We start from the raw sequence: 25,462 nt of genomic DNA, 5'->3' as shown, positions 1-25,462 counted from the left end.
GATCTTACATTCCAGATTCCAATGGTGTGTTGATCCTTAGAACGTCGGATTTGCCGTTCATCACCAGCACCGTCGGCTGCTAGCCGTCCTTTCGGCTTTGAGCAAGCTGCGTCATCACATCTGGGGCTAGTTGAACTCATCCTCTGTTCCTCCCCAGTAGCATTTTGACCATCTTCCACCTGGGAGTCTCATCTTCCGATGGTATACCCACATATCTCTGGTTGTATTGATCCATTTAATTTTCACGGCAAGAATACTGGGGTGGGTTGCCATTACCTTCCCGAGGGATCGCATTTAGTCTGCCCTCTCTGTCATGACCTTCCCATCTTGGGTGGCCCTTCATGGTTTAGCTCATGGCGTCATTGAGGTGCTCAAGCTCCAGCACCACAACAAGGTAATGATCCTTTGCTGAAGGGTCCTTGTCATATTGGCATAAATCCTGTGTTTTGGGGGATTAGGCCAACCTTTCCCAATGTAGCCAATTGGCTTTTGAGGATTATATTCCCAACATCAGATTTAGGGAAACTAAACTAAGTTTTTTGTACACTGCTCCAAAAAAAACGTCATCTAAATATGTACCAGTCTTGGCAATCTAAATGCATAGCTCTGCATGTGAGTATTGGATTTCCACTTACAGAAAGTTGTTGCTCTCAACAAATTTAAATATCATAACATTCACACATTAATATGTGAGCTGCCTTTTGAATAACTATTTAGATGATTATGCATAGGTTGGACATATGTAAATGATGATTCAAATGAAAAATTGTAGCAATTACTTTACTAAGCATACAAAGCTAACAGCAATGAAGATAGGTTTTGTTTCCAAGTAGAATATTGGAGCTGACAGAGTTTATGAAATATTATGTTGGTCTATTTTCCCATTCTTCTTCATGAAACTCTATTCTTAAATTTGTTCAGTGCTAAAATAATGGAAAGTTTCATTCAAAATGGCATTTTAAACAACCACTGCACAATACTTTTTAAAGCGAAATATATTTATGCAAACATCTTTATTCAGTTAGAAGGCCAGATGAGTAAGTGATGGTAGCTTCCCAGAATTTGTAAACAAAGTAAGATCTTTAGAGTTTACACTTACAAATAGAGGTATCAAGAATTTTTTCCTTTTCCAGTACTGAATAGTATATTTCAGTTGGTGCTTTGGCTGAACAATTTATTGTGGAAGTATACAACAAATATTTTGTTCGTATTCTTGTCTCTAAAATATTGATTGCATAGATTTTACTTATTATAAAAATGTCCTACTGATTTTAACCCTTAACAGTTTGTACTTACAAATAAATATAAGCAGCATAATGAGAATAGCATTTGTTTCGGCTAGTCAGGTACTGTCTCAAAATCCTTTTTGAATGGTTTTGGAAATGCATTAATATTTAGTCACCATAATTCAAATTTAGATAATTCCTGCAAATGTGAATGTTTATCACAAAGATGATCAGATATAATTTTCAGGCTTGTTGGTAATTTAAAAATGTAATTTGGCTGTCATACATTGTTCAGTAATATATGATCTTAAGGAAGAAACTGTCTAAAGTGATCAGCTTTCTGTTGAGCTTTTATTAGTATGTTCTCAGTTTCTTTTTCTGAATATTTCTTGACAAGGTTTAAATTTGTCTGCTCACAGAGCAAATTCAAAGCTGGCTGCTGCCTTTGCAGATGTTACTCCCCTGACTTGTGTGGAAAACTTGGACTGATTATTGGTGATGTCTAAGGAAATGATTATTTTGCCTTATGTTCTAGCTCATGGTTTACATGTGTTGGATTACGACTCCAGAATCCCATGGCATTGGGCTAGCTTTCTGAGAATTTGGGGAATTGTAGTCCAACATGGAGTTGCTGGGGATTGCTTTAGATATCATTTCTTGCTTTCAGTGTGTCGTTAATCACTGAAGTTATTTATTTCCACCAGTTATGTTTTATGTCACCACACTTAATTATCCATAGCCTTGAAATTGTATTTAACAAGGCAGCAAAACCTAATGGCTCTTTGCACTAATAAGCTAATTCTTTTTCTAAATACATCTAGTTTGTATGTTAAAATTTTGAAAATGATTGCTTACCTTTAAAATCCTTTGCTAATAGTCACATTGAAGTCCACTGTAATCAATGATCTTAGGTATATACTTTTTCAATGGTTATTTGATGGCCTTTTTCAGCTCCCCCCCACTTTTCATAGTATTAAACAATCCTTGCTTTGTTTTAATTAAGGAAGCTGAGACCATTTTCTATACTGATAAAATGAAATGGTCATTCACTAGCTGTTCAATCATTAATTAGAAAATCTTCTACAAAAAGAACCTTGTTCGTTACAACAAACTGAAATACAGAAATTATGGTATAATTCTAATTAATGTAGAATAGTTGTATTTAATGGCAATGATTTCATTCCTTTTTCTCTTTGCTAAAGGCATTTTCTGGTTTTGAAATTTCTGAGCTTTTATGTGATTTTATCAAAAAGTTTCAGACTTTATATACAATGGTTAATCTAGTAGTTCAAGTACATGCATTAATTGTCTTGAATGCTTTATAGTTGAATAATTTTCTTTGCATAACAATCACAAGGTGATTTTTTTCCTCCAAAATGTGCACAGTAAAATGGTATATAACATGATACAGATTTAATTTCATTCTTAGCATTTTTATTTACACATTAACTCAAAAATTAAAAGAATGAAGTCTTATCCATTAAATACTAGCACTTTTAAGTCAAACTTTTTTGGACTATAATCTACTTTAATTACCTGAAGGATGTTTTGCAGTAAGGTCTATATGCATGAATGTTTTGAAGTGTGTGTAGATCAGGGGGAAATTAAATGCAAAAAGGGTGGTAATTATTAACATATGTGATTTATGAAACAAATCATGTAGGATGTGTTTGCCTGAATATATGAGCTTACAATTACTGTGTCCTCTGCATGCCTGACACTGCTCTCAAATGGCTCTTGCTGGAATTCTTGGGGCTTCCAGTCTTTACTCATAAGAGAAGGAGACTTGTTGATTTGTTTATGTTTGTTTAATTGATAAACCCCAAACATTCCAGCAGCAACTGATTGCAGAACTGTTCATAACAGAAGGGAGACCTATCCAGAACAGTCAAGCATGTTCACAGTTACTGCTTTGTCTATGTATGTTCTTAGTATAGCACTGACTCTCTTGAAGGCCATCTGCATGTTAGTTATTTAATGTCGTAAGTAGTTTTACTAATAATATACTGAACATTGTTTTTAATATTACCATTTTACATATTATATTAGTCTGTGTATTCTGTTTGTAGAATGCAATAGAGAATTTTTGGCAGATTATGGTATATACACCCTGAAATGTGAGCAGATATAATCTTTGTTGTGGTTGATATGATAAGGTCCTTTATATTATTATATTATATTATATGGAGATAACTTTGATATCTGTGTCTGACACTGGAATTATTCTGTGTCTGTTACTGGAGTTATTCTGTCTGTATGTCTTTGGCATAATCTGCAATTGCTGATGCTTTCATTTGTGAATCTGTCACTTAATTGGTGTGTAAGGAAAGTGTTATAGATCAGGATAGATCATATATCATGATAAGTATTTTAATTGGTTTTCATAAATGTAAAGTGAGGTATTGTTTTCTGGATCTTCCCTCTAGTAATTCAGCTACTACCTGCTGATCTGTTCTTCACTTGCTGGATGGGTATTATGCTCAAGAAATGCCTGTTTTAAATCCCTTTGTTGTATGTGGCTGTAGAAAATACACACAGTGAAGTATATGTATCAGTCAATCTGTTGCTGAGATAAAACCATTTTTTGTTATATTTTTCATATTGTGCTTACAGATGCACCTATTGTATAGACTTGTTAAACTTATATTGATGGGGAAGTTAGAATTATTTAAGTACTCGTAGAATTTTGCTAGAACTTCCAGTATGTGTATCCAAATATTAAAAGAGTATTAAATGTGTTTTGAGAAGAATAAAAGGTTGTTTTTCTGGGTAATGTCAGAATCCACGATCAAGGGATTGACGAGTCGTTTGACCGTGTTCATCTGTCATGATGAGCCAATGCATGTCAAACACCAAAAGGGAAGGGTACCCAGAAAGGAGTGTTAAAGAATGCTGTTTGGGCTAATGATGAGAGTCAAGGTCATACCAACCAAAGACATCTGTGCTTGGCATGCAGGACTGTTGGAGCTAAGGGGGGAGGAATAGAAAGGGGGGAGGGCTTGCTTGTCTTCTTGCTTTGAATTAGGTAGTTTAGGCAGGAATCTTTAGTCGTGGCATTTGCCTTGTTCTGTACACATTCTCAATAAATCTGAAATCTGCATTTTAACTTGTGCATGAGTCAGACCATTATTGGGATTACCTGTGTCAGATTCTTACAGGTAGTGGGGGTGGGAGGGGAGAGAGCTAAGAAATAATGGTTGTAAGCAAATGATAAACAAATTGGTATATTAATGGTATTTATTTGGACATATATTTTCTTCCTAAGCCACAGCAATTTTAAGTAAATAAAAATAACTGTAGAAATGATGTAGCACCTTAAGCAAAGATATTCATGATTTGTAACTTGGATTGTTGGTATGTCTCTGTGAATAGAGCCTTGATAATCAGGCTCCCCAATTATAACAGTACCTATGTCCAAAGCAAAGGGACAGAGTCTGGTTTCTACATTTTACCTGATTCTTTGTGTATTTTCAGAGGGAGATAGAATTTCCGCAACATATTTATTGTATTGTAGTTGTATCCCAGGAATGTTAAGAAGTTGGATTGTTTCATATACCAGAAAAAGGGAATGACAGCAGAGGGAAATTGGTCTGAAGATAATAGCTTCTGAAAGCTGGAATTGCAAATACGGTGCACTATGTATGGGACCGGACAGTAACTTGAATGGTTTTCTCCATTCAAAAACCTTGTCATATAAGTTGCCTGTCATGGAGCTTTACAGAGAGTTCCATAAGCAAGCTGCTGATTCTGTATAGCAAACACTTGCAGATTTGGTTCTTCTGATAAGGTCAAAGACTCTGATGTTACTTTCAATTGTTGGAACAAACTGTATTGTAGCTAATATAAATAACTGCTTGGTTCATGCAAAATATTTATCAAGACTCTTGAGACATACCACCATTCCATATAAATTGACAGAGGATCTGCCCCAGATGCTTTAGATTATAAACTTAATGTAATGTCTTAATGATCATTCCAACTATGATTGAGGAGAGTTGTATCCAAAACATCTTGTTTTTCCAGGACAAGAATAAGACTACTACTCATATGCAGCTACATTTTACATATAAAGATTGATACTAGACATGATTCTTTTAAAGGAAGGTTCCTTGAATTTCTAATAATACTTTCGAGAATTTCATGGAAATGGAGTTTAAGATATATTAATAAGAACTGTAATTACAGTTACTTAGAACCCCTTCTGACATTATTTTTATAGTATGGGAAGGACCTCTAGGTAGCAACACCACAAAGGTAAAATTTGGAAACATAGACTATTAAAGAACCTGCACTACACAACACAACTCAGCTCCTTCCCAACCTAGCATTGGTAACATTTCTAACAGGATCATCAATATGGATAGGAATATCTTGTGATTACAGTTCTATGATGTACCACTTCCTACATCATAGACTTGTCCTATGTGGTCTTAGGCTATTAATGTTAGCTTTGTAGTAGTGGAAAGTGCAGTGATACTTCGGCTCCATACAATATAATACAAGAAAGCACTTCTAAAAGCTAAAGACAGTTCTGTTCATATTGCAAGAATTAAAGGCAGAAAATCTGCAATTTAAATTTGGAATCTTCTGGCAGAGAATCATGTTATGCCCATACTTGTTTTGACACAGTGTAACAATAGCATTCATTAACAGTAACTAGTTTAGTGCTGAATGTGATTAGAATAAACAGCCGACCCCATTTTATAGTAAACCCTAAATAATCTGTCAGCTCACCAATGAGAAGCTAATTTGATTTGCACTTCACTTGTGTTGGTGTAAAGAGACCTGAATAGGCCTAATTTCTTTAATGAGGAAGATGACTTTTGAAAAGTTTCCACATCTTTCTTCCCTGTGTTATTCATTGCTCACTACCATTCCTCCTTGGAGAACAGATGCCCATTGCCAGAATGTGGTGCTTAACTTGACCATCAAATAGGTCTTACAAAGAAAAGCTTTTCAATCCCTTAGTGAAACAACCACTGTATCTTATTATAGCGTGAAATTAAAGTGAAAAGCCCTGTAGCTCTTGCTGTTTAGTAATGCTGAATATGTCAATGTGGAAGGCTAGGAGGAAAGTGAAAAGCTAAAAAGAGAAGCCTGGTAATGGTTTAGACAATCTTTCTCTTCCCCGTTTCTGATTGTGTTCAGTAGAAACCATGCAAAAGTATTCAGTTGTATTGTCTTAATTGGGTTATATGCATGAGAGTCTATAAAACATGTAAGAAGTTTCCTCTAGTTTTTCTTTTTCTTGCCCAATTCCAGATAAGCAAAATGTCATCGAATTCATCACCTTATTTCTTTTTCCAAAAGGAGAAGATTCTTGAAAGCATTTTAACCAATACCTGAAAGTATTGGAAATAAAATAATGATGGTTTTGACAGGACAATCTGCAGTTACCTAAAGGTATCTTACAAAAGTTTGGAATGGAGTATCTGGGAAGTTACTTTCCTTCTCATTTGCAGAGTTTTTTTTTCCCCTCAATTTTGTTTTTGTTAATATATTCATTTGCATTTCATATAATAAATCTGTAACCTTTGTACAGTACCAAGTAGGTGATCTAGTCAGTTGAATTAATATGACTGCAAATATAAGGTCAATGGGGGTCTTATAAGAATTTTTAAAACACCACCTTTTGTTTTACATGTTTGCTTTGTGAATGATAAAAAGGTTTTTTAATGGGTTGTAGTCAATATCCTGGAAAGTTAGAGGAGATGGTGGACAGAAACCTCATCAGTTTGAACAAGGAACCATACAGGATAAGATCAGAATGTCTTCTATTATGATTCATGATTCATGAAGTCTATAAAATTAATGCTTGATCCTCAGGCACTTTAAACAGGGTTGATAAACAAATCTTTTGAGCTAATTCTTCTGCTAGCATTCCAGAAAAAGACAGGTTTTTCTAAACTCTTTTTAATCTCACAAGTCACTGATGAGATGTTCATGATCATATTTATGGAGCACAAGGAAAAGAAATAAATGCTATTATAGGTAAGAAATATTAAATATGCTAATATAATTGCAGTTCAATATATTCGTGCTGAAGCCAATTAACTGTGCGGTTCTTCTTTCAGATTACATCATACGTTCAGTTTTCTGTACTGCGGCACAGTTCTTGTCTTTTCAGAAACAATGTTTTAGATTCCTATCTTGATTAAAGAAATAGGTATCTTATTTACTTCCTGACGTGTTTTCAAATTATTCTTTTCAGTGTTTGGAACCTTGCAAAGAGTCCTGGAACCTGAAGAAAAACCATTGCCAAAGTTTTTGCGAGGTATGTTAGTTGTGAAAAAACTCTTTAAAAGTCTCTCATATATATTTGATGTGTGCTGTGAGGAGAGGTTGGCTGATGGCATATAGCTTAAAATAGAAAATCTGTCAGATATTCTCCTGTTTTTACAAAGGACAGGAAGATGTCTGACCCACAGGCAACTAGCACTGATCTTTAGTGCTTTTAAAACTATACGACAGTTATTTCAAAGTTTATCATCAGTGGGGTTGTTTTCTCTTTTAGGCTCCTGTGTATGATTGGTATATACAAGAATAGGTCACACATTTCCCTTGTGCTGTAACAACTTTTGTACTCATTCTTTTAACTCAAAGATGAAAAAAAGTAATATACTAATAGATCTCTCTCTGATTGAAGTCAATTGGAAAGGCTTCAAGTTCCCTAATTGTTTGCAATAGGAGCAATAAAAACGTTTCCCTTAGAAATGTAGGACAAAAGGTATTGTACTTGTCATACCCACATCAGTTATTATGTCCATTCTGGGCATCATATTTTGACAAATATTCAGACAAATTGGATCACGTTTAAAGAAGGGTAACAAAGGTTGACAGCAGATTGAGTTTGTAAGAAGAGATTGAGGGAACCAGATAGTTTTAGTCTTTAGAAGAAAAGCTTAAGGAGATTATGATAGCACTCTTCAGAGATTTGAAGAGAGATCACACAGAAGAAGGCTATGAAATGTTCATATTGTTCCCAAAAGGAGACATACATTATCATAGAGTTGGAAAGGAAGAAAAATGGTTCTTTCCATTTAGGTTGTCAAGTCCAACCTCCCTGCTCAATTCAAGAATTCAGATTAAAGCATCCCAAGTAGGCATCTGTCTGGAACAAATCCAATGATGATGTACTCATCCCTTCTCTGTGTAGTTAATTCAATTATTGAGCTACTCTTACCTTAGGAATTATTTTTCTAACTTCAGCTGGGTAACTTAAATCCATTGTTTCATTATTGCAAAGTATTTTGATATTTTCATTTAAAATATTTGAAATCTGCTATTATATTTTCCCCCTCAATCTTCTCTTCTTAAGGCTAAATATGTCCAGCACCTTCCCTGTCTTCGATCACTCTCATTCTTAACCTGTTACAAGTTGTTTGCATCATTCTTAAAACATGTTACCCAGAAGTGGACATGGTATTTGAAGTTAGAGATAATTGAAGTAGAACAAAGTGCATTTACTCCCTGTTATTTATACTTTTGTTGATGCAATCTAAAATTACATTTGCCTTTTTTTGCAGCCACATTAAACTTTAGTCTCATATCTAGTTTCTTATGAACTAGTATTTCAAAAACTTTTTCACAACTACTGCTTACATAAATAAATGCCATCCTATACCTGGGCATTTAATTTCTGTTTTCTAAGTGAAAATCTTTGCACTTTTCTTTGTTAAATTTAATTCTGTTATTCTCCTGTCAATTTATCTGAAGCAGGGTTTCTCAAACTGTACTATAAAGTGATCCCCTCAAACTGAGCTCCTTAACTTTTGTGAAGCCATGACTTCATAAAATGATGAATGAATTTGTGTGATACTGAACCTTGCCCCCATAAACCATACTAATGAATTAATTGGAATTAGAGTTTGGCAAGAAATAAATGTGCAATTTAATTTAATAATGAAATTGTAAACTATATATCAAGAGAAACAACAATAGAATCTTTCAGCTTTATAAACAAAAACTTTTCATGGTAAATAAACAACTACTGTATTTTTTATAGGATGTATGCACTGGTGTGGTTTACATAATTCTTGAACTCTGAGTTTTATTATTGAGGTGGCATCTCTCATTTCTTGTCCCACATTTTATTTGGAATGTGTATTTGTTCTTTACAGAAACGACAGTAGAAAATCCTAACTCACAGAAATAGGGTGTTGCAAATAGAATCATAATGTTCATAGATTTCTCACTTAACTTTTTGTACTCATTTTGTACACTGATCAAAAATTCAGGGAGAGATGTTCTGTGAATTTTATTTTCAAAGAAATGTCAGAAGATACATCTGTGAATTACTTCTTAGTAGTTATGAATTCACCATATATCAATTTAGCTTCAAATGGCTTTTTTTAATACAGTCTCTGCATCGGAGAAATAGTTCTGAAAATATAATTTCAGAGAAGAATGGTGAGTTAAAATGCAAATCTGATTACCATCTTGCAGTGTGGTATTAAGAACTGTATTTATTTATTTGATTTACAGTCAAAGCCAAAGGGAAAGCAATATTTCAATATAAACCAATAAAACAAGATGAGAAATTATTAGGAGGATAGAAGTTAGTGACAGACATACAATACTAGCAATTGTTGATGTAAGGCATAAATAACCAGGCCATCCAAACTTTAGTGTAATTCAAATCCAGCATCTTTTAACTGCAATCACAACTGAACAAAATTTGGCAACTTTCATAGAAATTTCAGAAGATAATTTATTTAGTATCCATTTATATATGCAACTTGTATAGCTGCCCAGTTCATAAATTGCAGTTCTGGGTGGCTGACATAGGATTAAATCACAAACAGAAAAATGGAGAAGAAACATAAAAGCTGCAAGGCACAACATAACATAGCACAAACTGAGGCCAACAAGTTCCATATCCCAAACTATTTACCAAATCCAATATCCAATATCCTGTCTCAATGTCAGGATCAAAATCAAGTTTTTAAAGCCTGATAGAAAGCTAACAGGCTTGGAGCCATCAAAATCTCAGGGGGATGCTGTTCCAAAAGGTGCCATGACAGATAAAACATACCTCCTTAGTCTCATTAAATAACATTGTTTCATAGAACCTGAAGCATGCCCATGATGTTGAATCTCATGGGATAAACAGATACAATCACAGGTAGATGGTCCTACAAGTAACCCAGCTCTATGCTATTAAAAGCTACATATGAGATAACCAGCACCTTGCATTGTACCTGGAAGCCTATAGGAAGACAGTGCAGCTCCCATAACTATCCACGCTGCTGCATTCTGGACCAGCTATACCTTTTCAGTAGTCTTCAAAGGCACCCCTTAGAGTGAATATTTGAATAGTCGAAATGGGAGGTAATCAAGGCATGAGTGACTACAAGCAGGGCCTCCCAAGCCAGGAATAGGTGCAATTGGTGCACAATATGGAGTTATGCAAAGATGCTCTTGGCTGTGGCTACCACCTGCTCTTCAGTTGTGTGGGGAGTGCAACCCCATTTAGAACCAGAGATCATTTGTGCTACTCCAATCATCAGGAATCTATCCCCATCCAACAGGGGGAACTGGGGAAGGAAATTGGGGGATGACTTTCACAGGTGGCTATACACACAGCATCTTCTGCTCTCTGTGAGCTCTGCTGCTTGCTTTGCTTTGACAAGCTGGACAGCTGAGGGACCGCCTCTTCTCCATTATGTCAACCCGTCCCACCCGATCATGCAGAGAGGGCGTGTTGCGGACCACACCAGTAAGAGAATTCTGTCTGGTGGGGCTCAGGAAGCAGGCCTTCTCTGCAGTAGCTCCCGCCCTATGGAACATCTTGCCCCCAGAGGTGAGGTTAGCCCCATCGCTCCTGGCCTCCTGGAGGAATTTGAAGACCTGGCTCTGCCACCTGGCTTGGGGTGTGGAGGGGAGTAATCATGTTTGGGGATGGCTAGTGCCCTAGAGTGCTCGGCGCATACAAGGACTGAGTTGTCATCTGCCATTTGGACTCTATTTTTATCTATAATTATTATTTACCTGTAACTGTATTTTTAGATACTGTATTTTATATATTGTACTTTTATTGTCTTTTATTGTATATTTATTGTTTATTGATTATTGTTGTAAACCGCCCAGAGTCCCTCTGGTGGGAGGAGATGGGTGGTGACAAATCTGACAAATAAATAAATATTTTGATGGCACTACATCAGATAAATCCATGCCATCTAGCCACACAAAAATGTAGGTAGCTCTGTCAGAACTTTGCTCAAAAAAGTCAGTTGCAAGTTCAGGCAGCAATCCAGTTTTATATGTACAAGCCCACCAAAAAATTGCGATCCACCTCAGATTTGCTGTTGACTCCCAGCAAGTCATGATTCACAGTTTGGGAATCCTAACCTAAAATAATGAATGAATTCATGTAGACTTCCTATGAATAAAACTAAATAATGAACAATAAAACTGCTTCATGGCAAATGTTTTTAACAGCTAGACCCATGGTTTTAGCCTTTTCTCAAAACTTGCTCTGGGCTTTGTTGTCCACTTAGCTTGTGAAAGCCCATGGTGGGCTTACCCTCAAAAAGCAGAAACAAGTGTTGACAGAACTTTTGCTTTCCCTCTGCATGCCCAGTCCATTTTTTAAAGAAAGATTTGCATCCTCTGCCTAGTTTCCTGAGAGGCCCTGGGTGGGTCATGACCCATATTTTGAAAACTGCTTCTAACTTTTCAAAATTATTTTGCGGTTTGGTGCTGTTTTTTTATGTGGTTAGTTATTCCACCTACATTTGTGATATCGACAAATTTGATAAACATTCCTTCCCTCTTTTATTCAAATTATTAATAATACATTCAAGTTATTAATAAATGCCTAGAGTGTAAGATGACCCCCTCAGTGCCTGTGTCCAGTTTGATGAGCAATCATTGATGAGAGTTCTTTGGTACCAGTTTTGTTCCAGTTATGAATTCATCTAATTGTCATGCTTACTATCTCACATTTAACTATTTTGTAATGATAAGAATGTCTAATATAACCAGTTAGAATGTCACTAGTTACTTTATCATACACTTTCCTAAATGAAGACATAATACACCTACAGCATTAACACAATCCTTTGAGGAAATCAAGATCAGTCTGGAAAGCTTGATTAATCTTTGCTGAATTTTACTAACTGACAGATTGATTCCTTTTATCTGCTCTGGAACCTTCCTGGTCACTATGTCAGGCTGACTGATCTACTGTTTCCTGGATCCTTTCCCCCCTTCCACTTTTTTTTAAAGAAAATGAAAACATTTGCTGTCATTCAATTACTTCCCCAGATCTCTACAGTTTCTCAAATATAACACACAAAGATTTCAGCCAGTTCATTATAGGGTCCCTTTAGTACACTAAAATGCAAATATTCTGGCTCTGCAGTTTTAAATGTTCAAATTGAATAGGTATTCCCTGACCATGTTTCTATCAATTTCAAGATTGATTCTGTCAATTCATCTTGTTCTACATGATTGTTTGATGGAACACATACCCTCTACTTAGTGACACTGAGCCAAAATACGGGTTAAGTACTTTTGCCATTTCTTTGTTACCTGTTAGCACTTTACTGTTTTTATTAAGTAATTATTTATTGACTCTTTTCCTTTTATTTGGGAAAAAGAATCAATTTTTTTAAGTCCAAGTGTCACATTTGAGTGCATTTCTCTTCAAATCAAGGACCTCAGAATTACATGGTCAGTTTCACCTAGTGTTCCTGCTGCTTCCACTCCTTCAGCCAAATCTTCTATATTGGTTTATATCAAGTCAAGGACTTGATGCATTGACGCTTTGACATGATGCATTTTTACGTTCTCTGAAGAAGAAAGTTTTCAGCAAGGAAAGTCAGGAGTTTCCTGGAAAGCAAACCAACTGGAGACAAGCTAAAGGGGAAGCAGCCTCATGAGAGCCTACAGCCAGCCAGCATCTGGTAAAACACCTTCCTTCCCCCACCCCCTCCATCCCTGGACTGAGACACTGCCAAGCCAACACTTCAACAGCACTTCAGAACAGCAGCTGACAGCAACGGAAGCCAACTAACTTGAAGGTGGCTAAATGGTGGCTAAAGACTTTTTATAAGCTCAGGCAACGAAGGAGAACAGAAGTGTTCATAGAACTGTTCAGGAATTAGGTAAACAAATAGGCATAGAGATTAGTACTGTATAATGTAGCATAGGTTTAGTGATAAGTGTTAGAGTAGAAGTTAGGAAATAAGTAAGTTTGTTAAACTTTTATATAATAAAAGCCTCCCTGGAAATACAGGGAATATAGTCTCCTTTGTTGGAGGTCTGTACCATTTCTCAAAAGAATCCCCTCATAGTGGCTAACAATATTTTCAAATAAGTGAAAGTACTAGTTTTTAGCCAATGTAGACTTAGTCCTGTGGAAATGAGGCACAGGCGCAAGGTTTTTTAAATTTTTGTTATTGGCATAAATAGCAAAAGTAGGTTTGTTATTGTTATGGTTTTTCATTTGGGCATTTCAAATGTTCATTGCATTTCATTTGGAGAATGGAAATTATTATGCACATAAGAGTAGAAATCTGCCGAAAGTTCTACTGATAATGCAGAAGAACAATACTAAAGAAATCTATTCTTGGATGAAAAATGACTGATGTATTTAATTGCATATTGATGAAATGAGGAAAGAGGAGATATACTGATGCGATTTCTTGAATCAAAAGCTTATATTCTAAATTATTTATCACTTCCATATAGATCATCCTAGATGATATTATATGTAGCATTTCTATAGAATATAATACAATGAAAATGAAGAATATAGTACTACATTTCTGGTAAATCTTAAAATGTGTGTTGTGGATTTTGGCTCTAAAACAGAAGTAAGTTTGCGTTGATTATATTTTTAATGTAAAGGAATTTGATCAAAATAATTCATTTTTAAATGCATTCATACTTGATCCAGATTATATTAAATAATGATGACATTGTCATGGCTATAAATGTAAGATTAAGATGTTAAGTTTGTGATTATTTCTGAGTAAAGAGTTGGCTGACTAGGAAGAATGAACTTTTCCTGGTTGTAAGTGAGATTTTTAAAACTGCATTTCATTAAATCATTAGAGTAATACTATTCACATCAGCTAAACAACAAAGTGAAGATTCAAAATGGGCACATTTGATCTGTTGCCAATAAGGCTATGAGTATGCATGACAAAAGTATGGAAGAGAATCTGCGAAATGAAAAAAAACTTTTTACTAAAAACCATGGGGTGCATGATGTACACATGTGCAACAGGAAAACTGACGGATTGTTTTTTATGAGGGAAAAGCAGCTGTGAATGAGAATTGGAGGAAATGTTTCATTTTTTCCTCTCCTTGTTGCTTCTCTGATTCACCCCTACCTCTTACATCTGTAGTTAAATGAAACTGTGGGGTAGGTCTCAAATGGTTGGAAATATAAATTATCTTTCCAGAAATTTGGATGTATTTCACTGTGATTTCTTTTTGTACTGAGGGCTTTTTCATTCTCTTCTTTCCCCTGTAGCCTCTTTTCCCCAGGAAGAACTATGAATGCCTAACTAGCTGTGAGTTCCTGAAATACATCCTGTCAGTGAAGCAAGGAGACTGTCCAGCACCTGAGAAGGCCAGTGGCTTTGCAGCTGCCTGTGTTGAAAGCTGTGAGGCTGACAACGAATGCTCTGGGGTGAAAAAGTGCTGTTCCAATGGGTGTGGACATACGTGTCAAGTGCCCAAAAATCTATATAAAGGTAGAGATTGTTATTAGAGGTGACTAGTGAAGAAGTGTGTGTCTAGGTGTGTGTATTTACTCACATCCACCTCATCTAAGTATATCAGCTTTCCCACATTGTTCTTGGGTTGCGGTGATGGGGATTAGTGATAATATGGGCACCAGCATCAGGCCAAGTTTAGATTTTAATTGGAAACAAAATACAAGTTTGATCTTGGTTAAAAATTCAGGTGAGGAGTGAATAATAGTTTGTATTAACAATTATCATTATAATAAACTAGTATTACAGTAAAGTGGGTAGGGAAAATTCATACATGAGATGCTAAAACGTTTCATCATTTTTTTAAACATAAGGTATAGAAGTGAAGAAGTAGATGATCAAAATTGTTCATGTTTTCTCCATGGGTTTCTATAGGTTGATATTTATTAAACAAGTATGAATTTGTGTATGTGCGTGTGTGTACACACAAATGTATACTCATATACCTTTATTTTTCTCAGGGTTAGGGTTAGGGTTATATGTCCCTTTTGAGGAAATGGCCCCAGTGAGGCTTCACGGAGGCAAAATACTTCCCTGAGGAAAATATTGCCTCTTTGAGTTGGCAAAACAGAATCATCCCACTAAGCATGCAGCATCAAGTTCTTGATGGAGACAAATTAAAGAGCCTCACACAGCCCTAACAAGTAAGATAGTTCAAAACCTTGACAAAAATGTTTATTCTTTAAGAATATAAATCCTAGACTTTCTTTAAGGAAAGCCATAAAAGCCAAACCAATGTAAAAACCATATAATAGCTAGGGTTCATAAATTCCCTCAATCAAAAAAGTTTAAATGGTTATAAATTTTAAAAATGAAAATTTAATTTGCATCATAGACATTTTAATACAACACTGAATTGGCTGATTATTTCAAAGAAGTAGCTTATCTAATGATAAAATCTCATGTATAGAGAATTTAGTCAGTTAAATAAATTAATTTGAAGGATAAAAATGGCATTTGAAATCAATATGTCATTCCTCTCCTTAGATTTAGTGGAAATAAGATTAAGAGCTCTGTAATAGTGAGGAATGATTACATGACCATTTTACTGTGTTAGAGGGAATGATTTCACTAGAATAGATTATCATACAAAATAACAATAGGTGACAATAAAATAAGGTTTTCATGAACACAAATATTCAGGGCACATATATAGATAAGTATTCAGGGACAAGACATGATTATTGCAATTCATAGTAATTGGTTAAAGTAACTTTGGGGAGTAGAGATGAGGTAATAAATGAGAAATCTTATGAATTGTATTAAAAGGCATCTTCCTATTTGATATACATATACACAGACATACATATATACATACACATATACATACACACACCTCTCTTCTTTTTCCTTTAATAAGAGATTCTGATAATCTGTTGTCTGAAGAAAAATGGTAAATTATTTTTTAAAAAAATTGATTCGAATTTTAAAAATACTACAATTACACATTTCTTTGAAGAAGTTATTTGCTTGAAGTATTATATATAAACTAAAATGCAATGTAACTTATCACTATATTACTATTAGATAGAGGATTATATGCTTTATAAAAGAAGTCTAACCCATTGTATTAACAAAATTATATAAAAAGGAAAAAGGACAATACAAAGCTATCAAAGGAAGGGGGAACTAACCCCCCCTCCCAACTAAAAGAGAAAATGAACAAGGAAGACTTCCAAATGGGGAAAACAGTGGAGATTGGTGGCCGGGTGGTGAACCTGGACCAGCAGAGCTTCTCTGGACAAGCTTTTCTGGACCAAGCTTCTCCGGCTTCTCTGGCTATCACCCTCTTGGGCTTTGGACAGCAGCTTCTCGCAAGGAAGCCTGCAGGATCTGGAGGGACCCTGCAGGTGACTTGCAAATAGAGTGCTGGGAGCTGCGGGAGAAAAGATCAAGCTCACAGTCTCAAGCGGCGCCTGCTAAAGGAATTGGGTTCACCCACTCCACTTTCCAGCACATGTTAGAGTGGAAAAAAATTTGAAGTTACAGAGATCTTCCAAGCAGCAGAGCCCTTAAACTACCCAGTGATTGTACCTTTGACCCAGGAACAAGATTAAAGTAAAAACTAAAGAAATAACTTTTTGGACTTAAAAAGAACCAAAAGCATAAAGCTTACCAAGAGTTTGAATTATGAAAGTTTGAAATGGATTAAAGGGACAGCTGAATTTGAATATTGCTTACTTTAAACTACTTTGGGATTAATTAAATAAATAATACATACCTCTATGGGAAAGAGGATTGTTTAAACTTGTTAAGAAGGACAATTAGCAGATTTCATTAAACAAGGAGATAAGGGGAACTGGAAGCTGTGAAAGATCATGTGACTGTAGAACTATGGGGTGCCAAAAGGGACTAAAGCATACAAAGAGAAAAAAAAAGCTTCATTTTATTTTTCACTTCTCCTTAAGGGATTATAGATTTAAAAAGAAAAATGGGCACCACTAGAAAAGCAGAAAAACTACAGAGGGGAGTAGAGGAACATTTAAAAAAAACTGAACAAAACTAAAAAGTCAACAAACCTCAGTTAAATTATATCTAATTCTGTGGAGTCCTTGGTGCTCTCTGAGCTTGGTTGTTTGTGTGAAGATGTTTCATTACCAGACTTGGTAACATCATCAGCGTGAGTGAGTGTGGTGTCTGCTCCCTGTTTATATACAGTAGCCTGCCCTGCCAGTGTTGCTGGGAGTGTGGTTTTCTCCTTGGTAGTTCCTTGATTAAGGTATTATTTTCTGCTTGATTGCTTGTTTAGTGTTAATCTCTGTTTTCCTGGGTGTTGGTTGATGGAGAGGAGGTGTTCTGGTCTTTTTGTTTCCTTCTTAGTTTTTTTAATTGTTTCTTTTGAATGGTGTGTAAATATGGTTTATCTCTATATGTCTATTGGTGGCTGATCTGAATGCCAAGCTTCCGGGAATTCCCTAGCATTTTTGGATTTATCTTGGTCTAGGATGTTCAGTTTCCCAGTTGAAACTATGGTTGAGTCTGTCCATATGTTGTGAGATTAAGGAGTTGGTGTTCATGGACTGCTAGTCTTCTGCCTGTCTGTCCGAAACAATGGCTGTTACCGTCCTTACGCTGTATGTTGTAGATGATTCCTGTTTTTTCTTCTTGGGCCACTGGGTGTTTTGGTTTACTCAAGATGTTTTGGAGGGCATTAGTTGGTTTGTGTGCTGTGATGATGCTGTGTGGTTGTAATAGTCTGTTGGTTCTTTCTGAGATGTTTTTGATGTATGTTAGTGTTATCCTTTTCATTGCTTGTGTTGGTTGTGCTGTAGTGGGTTGAGTGGTCAGGCACTTTTTAATAAAGTTGCATGGGCATCCATTTTGTTGGAAGATGTTGTATTGACAGTCTGTTTCCTTTTTCTGGTGTTCTGGGTTGCTGCAGTGCATTTATACTTGTCTGAATAATGTTCTTATACAGCTCCTCTTGTGGGAAGTTGGGTTGTTACTTTGCTAATGGAGCACTTGGTTAGTGTGGATTGTTTTTTGGTAGACCTGGGTTTCTAATTTGCTGTCATTTACTCTGCTGATGAGGATATCCAGGAAGGGTAGTGTGTTGTTGTTTTCTTCTTTCCTTGTGAATGATATTCCTTCCAAGATGTTGTTGATTGTTTTCTATGTTTTTTCTAGTTGTTCCTTTTTATTATGACTAAGGTGTCATCTACATACTGGATCCATACTTTTGGTTGTACGTGTGGGAGTGCTGTAATTTCTAGATGCTGCATTATGGTCTCTGCTATGAGTCCTGAGAGTGGTGATCTCATGGGAGTTCCTCCAATTTGTTGGTATATTTGTCCATCAAACTGAAAGTAGGTGGTGAGGCAGAGGTTGGCAAGGTCCATGATTCTGGGTATTTTAATCTTAATGTATTTGGCTAGCTTGAGTGTGTTGTGTATTACTGCTGCCATGGATTCTTTCGCTAGTTCTACACCTATGGACGTGAAGAATGTTGAGACATCGAATGAAGCCATCATTTCATCTTCTTCTATTTTTAGGTCTTTGATTTTCTGGAGGCACTGTAGTGGGGAATTGATAGAATATTCACTCCCCTCTGTGAGATGTACAAGCTTTTTTTGTAAGTTCTTTGGCTATGTTGTAAGTTGAGGTCTCTGGTAATGATACAATTGGATGAAGAGGTATGTTGGGCTTGTGTATTTTTGGGTGTCTATAGAAGTGTGGGAGGACGGGTCCGTTGCTTTTCATCCACCACTGTTCTTCTTTGTGATTTGACCTTTCTTTTGATTTGGCCTTTCTATATCTAACACACACACACCCCGCTTTGCTCTATAAGGCTAATGAAATTATATAACTTTCTTCAATTTCATCACTTTAATTCAGTTTTTAAACAATGAATTAAATCGAGACAATTGAACGTTGGATGGATTGTTTCAGCCATGTGTGTTTATCCTTATCTAAGTTAGGCCATAGTGAATATATTTAGTTAAATATTTTATTACAACTGAAGGAAATATTAGACGGTTTTCACATGTATTGCTTTTATACATGTGAAATTTAAGTATTTCTTTTTAATTTTTAGAATTTATTGTATTTTATTTAATGTAAAAATAACAGAGAAAATATATTAAAACCATACATATTTTACACACTGAATGAAAGGCATTCCTTGAGATACTGTCATATTGTAGAATTATTGACAGTTAAGATGGTCACTTAAGTAAAAAAAGAGAAAATGAATACAAGATAAATGAATATATGAAGTGTAAATTTCTAAGTAGTTTTCCACTCTCAATGTTACAATAGTTGTTCCTATAAAGATAAGAATTTAGATCATTATAAAATTCATTGTACATTGTATTGGAAATGAATATCTAAATTTAATACCCAACCTAATGAACCATTTTTAATACTGTCTCCAGCAACTATTCAGCCTAATCTATGGCAGTTAAAATTGGCAGTGCAATTCTGTACAAGTCTACTCAAAAGTAAACCCCATTAAGTTAATTATACCTGCACAAATGTGTAGGATTAGACTCAGTTTTTACTTTTTCATAATAGTTTTATTTTTCCTGTTTCTTTTTGGAAGAGGGAGAAAATAGATGTTCTTCAAAATAGTATATTTTTCCATTAGGTATATATTATATTTAAGGTTTGTAGTTCAAGCCAAGCAGACTTTTGAAAAATTATCATGGACAGTCTTTCTTACTTTTGAACCTATCGAATTTATATCCATGTCTCTGAAGCATTAAACCCAATGTGGAGGCTGAGCTTGGCATGCCAAGTAATTTTTTTCAGATGTTTCCCCAGAATAAGATGAGAATGAATGAATATATATCATAGAAGATCAAGTTCTTTGGATTTCAGGAGAGTGATGTGTGTTCTGGTGATTGTTATAAACCTTTTTATCTGAATCAGAGCATGTTTCTAACCTGAAACTATGCATCTGGACATGAAATTGATTATTCTGGTTGTATTGGAATAATCTAAAATGCACTTGTGCTGTGCTGTACTGCATGAGACCCATCTGCACACAATTACAACCACCACTGGGGCTGACTTAGTTCCAATCAAGTGAATCCAACTAACCATAATGCAAAGCAGATAGTACGTTTCTTAGAATGCAAGCTAGAGGGTTATTGCACATAATAATTAAATTATTTTTATTGAGAAGCTAAACTGTTGCTCTGAAGTATATATAAATATAAAAATGAATTGATTTGCTAACAACCTTTTTTATTCCTGATCATTTTGGAGTTGTTCTTCCTTCTTTCTTTGTTAGAGAAAATGTTAGATTTATAGAAAAGGCAATTGATTTATCAAGGAAAGTGTGGAGGCTGGCAAGAAATAAACCTCTGATTTACCCTGGGAATGATTTTAGTGACACACACACCACACCACATAATTGTAACAAGTCCAATAAACAAAGCAAAACATAATTCTAACAAGTGTAGCACATCTGTAGTTTCTCAAAGAAAGTTTTCTTAGATATAGGTTTAGAAAAAAAATCATGTCCTAGAAGTTGTACTACTTCTGTATTAAGTGTGTATATATGCCACACTTAGAAGTCTTACCAGTTTTTTAGAAAAACGATAGTAAAAAAATGTGGAAACAGAGTAGAAATAAACTTGAAATAGTATTACTATTTTCACTGACACCCTATATTTATCATAATGAAAAGTTTCAGTCAGAAATCAATTATTCTGAAGCCAAATGTGAACCTTTAATTTCTGTCTTATACAGAAGCATCACATAAATTGCATATCTTATAGAATTATAGGGTAATCTTTTAGTTCTTTATATGACATCTTCTAATTACATCCTATATTCTCACCCAAGTTGGCTTTGTTTTTCCATGTAAACTCTTCTGGGTACTGAATCAGTTTTAAAAAAGTGTCAGTGGCTTTGTACAGATGCACCACTTGAAAATATTTTTATTTATTTATTTTATTTTTTATTTATCCAATCTGTCCCCGTCCATCTCCTCCCATCGGGAGGAAATAGAAGCCACTTCTGCAAATATTACAGTGTTTATTACAACCACCAAGTCATATAAATGGCTGCTTATCTCCATACATACATTTACAGTTCAACTGATTAACATTTTCTTTTCAGTATTAAAGTTTGCTCACAGCGCATCATTTTAAAATAATAAAACAATATAAGCAAAAGTACATTTGCTATTGGGATAATGAATGTGTAAGCTAATATATTAATTCCAGTTGAGTTATTTGTGGTATATTTCATCTAAAGGCAAAGTTAAGATAATAGATAAAATGTGAGGATAGGTATTCTGTATACATGACATACACCTGCTTCTGCAAATCAAATAGTTGTGAATGCAATTTATTTTTATGGATATTGTGTATTTTAGGTGTTCCTTTAAAACCCAGAAAGGAATTAAAATTTAGTGAACTTCACTCTGGACAACTGGAAATTAAATGGTCTTCAAAATTCAATATCTCCATTGAACCTGTGCTCTATGTGGTACAAAGGAGATGGAATTATGGGATTCATCCTAGTGAGGATGATGCAACAAGTTGGCAAACTGTAGCACAGGTCAGTCCTTTTAATATAATTCTATTATATTTAATATCTTCTTCCTTAATATCATTAATGTTAATCAGAGGTTAAACATTTTTGACTGGTGTTAGTTGCATCAAACATTAAACATACCCAGGACCTCTTTTACTGAAGTATAGTGTTTTCTCCTTGAGGTTTGTGCTATATATCTGAGATACTGTGTAAGGTCAAAGAAAAGTTCCTGCTCCTTTCTTCAGGTCTGCTTTAGAAGCTATAGAGGAGAAAGGAGATCATGCTTAATTTGAAAATAAGTAATTGCAGCTTGGAGCTTGCCAAGTATGTGGAGGTCTGGTAGCAACAAGAATAAGCTGGTTATCTCTTGTTCTGGTAGAAATACGTAAGGTGATTCTGTGCTTCTGCACTTGATAAAGATATTACCAGTCTTCCCCAATTGAACCATTAGTGAATATATTATAAATGTATTTGTTTTGTTCTAGAAATAGAATGAATGAGCTCCCTACATGCACCTATCTTTTATCTCTGATTTGGGACAGGGGTTAGGTAATATAAACTTGCTATGGCAAGAACAGATTATACAAATCTCAGTTTTCTTTGACCTTGAGCTTTGGGGAATGGTGTTGAAGGGAAGGCTTGGGCTTGTTTTGCATGCTGTCTTGTTGAAAATTAAGATGCGCAAGAGATATTTTTTAATATATGCCTTATACCCTGTGTATGTGTATAATGTCTGCTTCTACATAATGCTATGGGATGGCTTCCAGAAGCATTTATAGCAGGAAAAAAAATATTGAAAGAGTTGATACATGTTGATGTTTGCATTTTAGGGTGCTCTGCTCATCAGTATATAAAGAAATAAAATATAATTGGTCAAATGTATGTATAAAATGGTATGATGTGAAAAATGCACAAAGTTATGACAGTTGCATATATCTGTAGTATGGATTGCATATATGAAATGTACCAGGGTCAAACTCTAGTAACTTCAGTTGTATTTTTTTTTAACTGGATCAGATAAAGAAAAACTCTCTGGGTCAAATCCTAGAGACTTATGGATGGCTGAAATAGATGATTTGAAAAATCTAACCAAGCCTAATTTTCATTCCATGAAAAATGGGAAAAGGAATTCCTCTCTTAATCAGTCAAGTACTGTATAAAGTCAGTTGATGGTGATCACAAAAATGGTAAATGTGTATGTTAATAACTAGATTTTATTTTGCAGACCACAGATGAGAGAGTACAATTCTCTGACATCAGGCCCAGCAGGTGGTACCAGTTTAGAGTAGCAGCCATAAATGTGCATGGAACAAGAGGTTTTACAGCTCCCAGCAAACACTTTCGCTCCTCAAAAGGTTTGTGTTAATGCTCTTCATTCCACAACCACCTTTAGTTGAATCAACACATGTGATCAAGTTCAGCAGAGGGTTCAAACAAGTAACTCAGGGTTTTTAAATTTTGTGTTCTGAAGTAACCACATATATTTAAGATTCCACTAATGCTTTGTGCTACAAGATATCTCTGAATGAAGATGCTTCCCTTTTTCATTACGAAACACATTAGCAGTAATAGTTAAAGGCTGTTTACTTCAATGTGACAGTGATAATGAAACATGAAAATAAGACTGCTGGGTTGGGCAATGCCTACCTATCAGCAATGGAATTGTTGTTAAGCTTGAAGATTAACATTCATGCTGATTTCTTGTTTGTGTTATACCTGTTGCTTATATTTTATTTATGCCTTTCCTTTTGTTTACGCAAATTATAGTGGTATGATTTGTGTCTTTGAAGGTACCTGTTCAGATTGAACATCATATTGTAGCAATTCTGAAAAATACTACTTCTAACAGGTTTCCCTTTTCTTGTTTTTATCTTTATCAGAATGAATTATATGGAAGGGAATAAGAGGTAATACATGTACCTCCACTGTTGGTAAATCTTGATGATGTTCCTTAGTTTTCATTGTTACACTTCATGTTCTTTAAATTTAGTCAGTCTCAGGATTCTTGGAAGTTTGTTGAAAATGTCTGATTGTAGTACATTTAGTCATTCACAGCATAAAAATAAAATATGCTAAATTATTAGTAAACTATAACTCTATGGCTGGGGTGGGATGTTTGCGTTGTTGGCTGTAAGGAGACCCTGAAGGTTATCATGGGTGCTGCTCTGCAGATAGTAGATGTGAGACTCTATTTGTGAGGAGGTTGGGTCTTAAGGATCATTTGGGAGTTCTGCTGTTGTACCAGCCTCTGTGCTGCATAGCAGCCTCTCTGCCTGGTCTGCTTGACGTAGTCTCTGGGCTGGTGGTAGAGTTCCTGGACTTAGGGTTTTGGGGGACTTCAATCTGCCATCCTTGAGGGCAGATTCAGAGGCAGCATGGGAGTTCATGCTACCAGGATAACCATAGACCTGACCCAGCTTTTTATGGGCCTAACCCTCAGGCAGGTCAGACATTGGACCTGGCTTTTGTCTTGGGATGGTGGCTACATGATCTGGAGTTGGGGGATGTTGCCCTCTGTCCCTTGTCATGGGCTGATCACTACCTGGTGACCCTGGAATTTACTATAGCAACTGCAATCTGCAGGGAGATGGGGCCTATTCAAAGGTTTGCCCCAGGTACCCAGTGGACCCTATTCAGTTTCAGAGGGAGATTAGGATTTTTCCTGAGGTTTTGATACATAGTTTGAGTGAGGCTTCCTGTGCCAGGAAGCGGCACAGAAGCAGCTTAAGATCAAATCTGCCTATCTACACTTTCTCTGTGAGCAGATCCTGGTATGGCCCCTGGAGAGTCTCTGAGGGTCTGTAGAGGATAAAGCAACAGAAGAGATGTCTAGAGCACTGCTGGCAGAAAACTAGGAGTGAATATGAGATAGAGCCTTTGATAGAGCCTACCTTGGGTAAATAAGGGTGGTAAAAAAAGGATTTTTTCTCCATCCTTATTGTGTCCTCTCAGTGTTGGCCAGCAGCCCTGTTCAGGGTGAGCCAGTCCCTTCTAGGCCAGGAGGGATCAGTGAAGCATCTGTGGAGTTGCTGTGAGGATTTGACACCTGGTGGATAAAGTTGCTTGGATTCTCTCTGAGTTGGACTCCAGCTGGGCAGGTCTTATGGAGATGATTGAGTCAAGTATTGTGATGTTATCTGTGATGAGTTTGGGACAGGTAGTCCTGAGGAAGTGGACAAGATCCTTGGAGCTGTAGAAAGGAGAATGGATCTAAAACACAAGTGGCCACACCTATAGCTCCAATGATCTTGTCCAGTTTCTCAGGACTACCAGGCTTGAACTCATTCCAGATAACATCACAAGACTATGCCTTAGTCATCTCCATAGGACCTGGATCCAAGTGGTAGTAAATGCTTAGGACGGGGTGGTTCTGCTGCCTCTGAAAGAGATCCCTTCTGAAGAATATATCTCTACCCCAGCCATCCAAGTGAAGCTATCAAGATTTTGTCCCAGTGACCAAAGCCTGTGAGAGTCTCCTATGTAGTTCTTTGATTCTACAAGTAATGGCACTGCCAATCT

General features: G+C 35.8%; 1 protein-coding gene across 1 annotated transcript in view; it reads left to right on the top strand.

Moving 5' to 3' along the window:
• Positions 1–25,462, top strand: part of ANOS1 (anosmin 1) — a 128,949-nt gene that overhangs the window by 66,589 nt on the left and 36,898 nt on the right. The window contains exons 3-6 of the mRNA XM_063305075.1: positions 7,438–7,500; positions 14,713–14,935; positions 21,783–21,967; positions 23,169–23,298. Coding sequence (XP_063161145.1) covers positions 7,438–7,500; positions 14,713–14,935; positions 21,783–21,967; positions 23,169–23,298 — 601 coding nt within the window. The remainder of the gene's footprint in view (positions 1–7,437; positions 7,501–14,712; positions 14,936–21,782; positions 21,968–23,168; positions 23,299–25,462) is intronic.

Source organism: Candoia aspera, chromosome 5, assembly GCF_035149785.1.
Source record: "Candoia aspera isolate rCanAsp1 chromosome 5, rCanAsp1.hap2, whole genome shotgun sequence".
NCBI classification, from domain to species: Eukaryota; Metazoa; Chordata; class Lepidosauria; order Squamata; family Boidae; genus Candoia; species Candoia aspera.
Note: the sequence above shows the minus strand (reverse complement) of the source record. Positions and strands in the feature narration are given on the sequence as shown.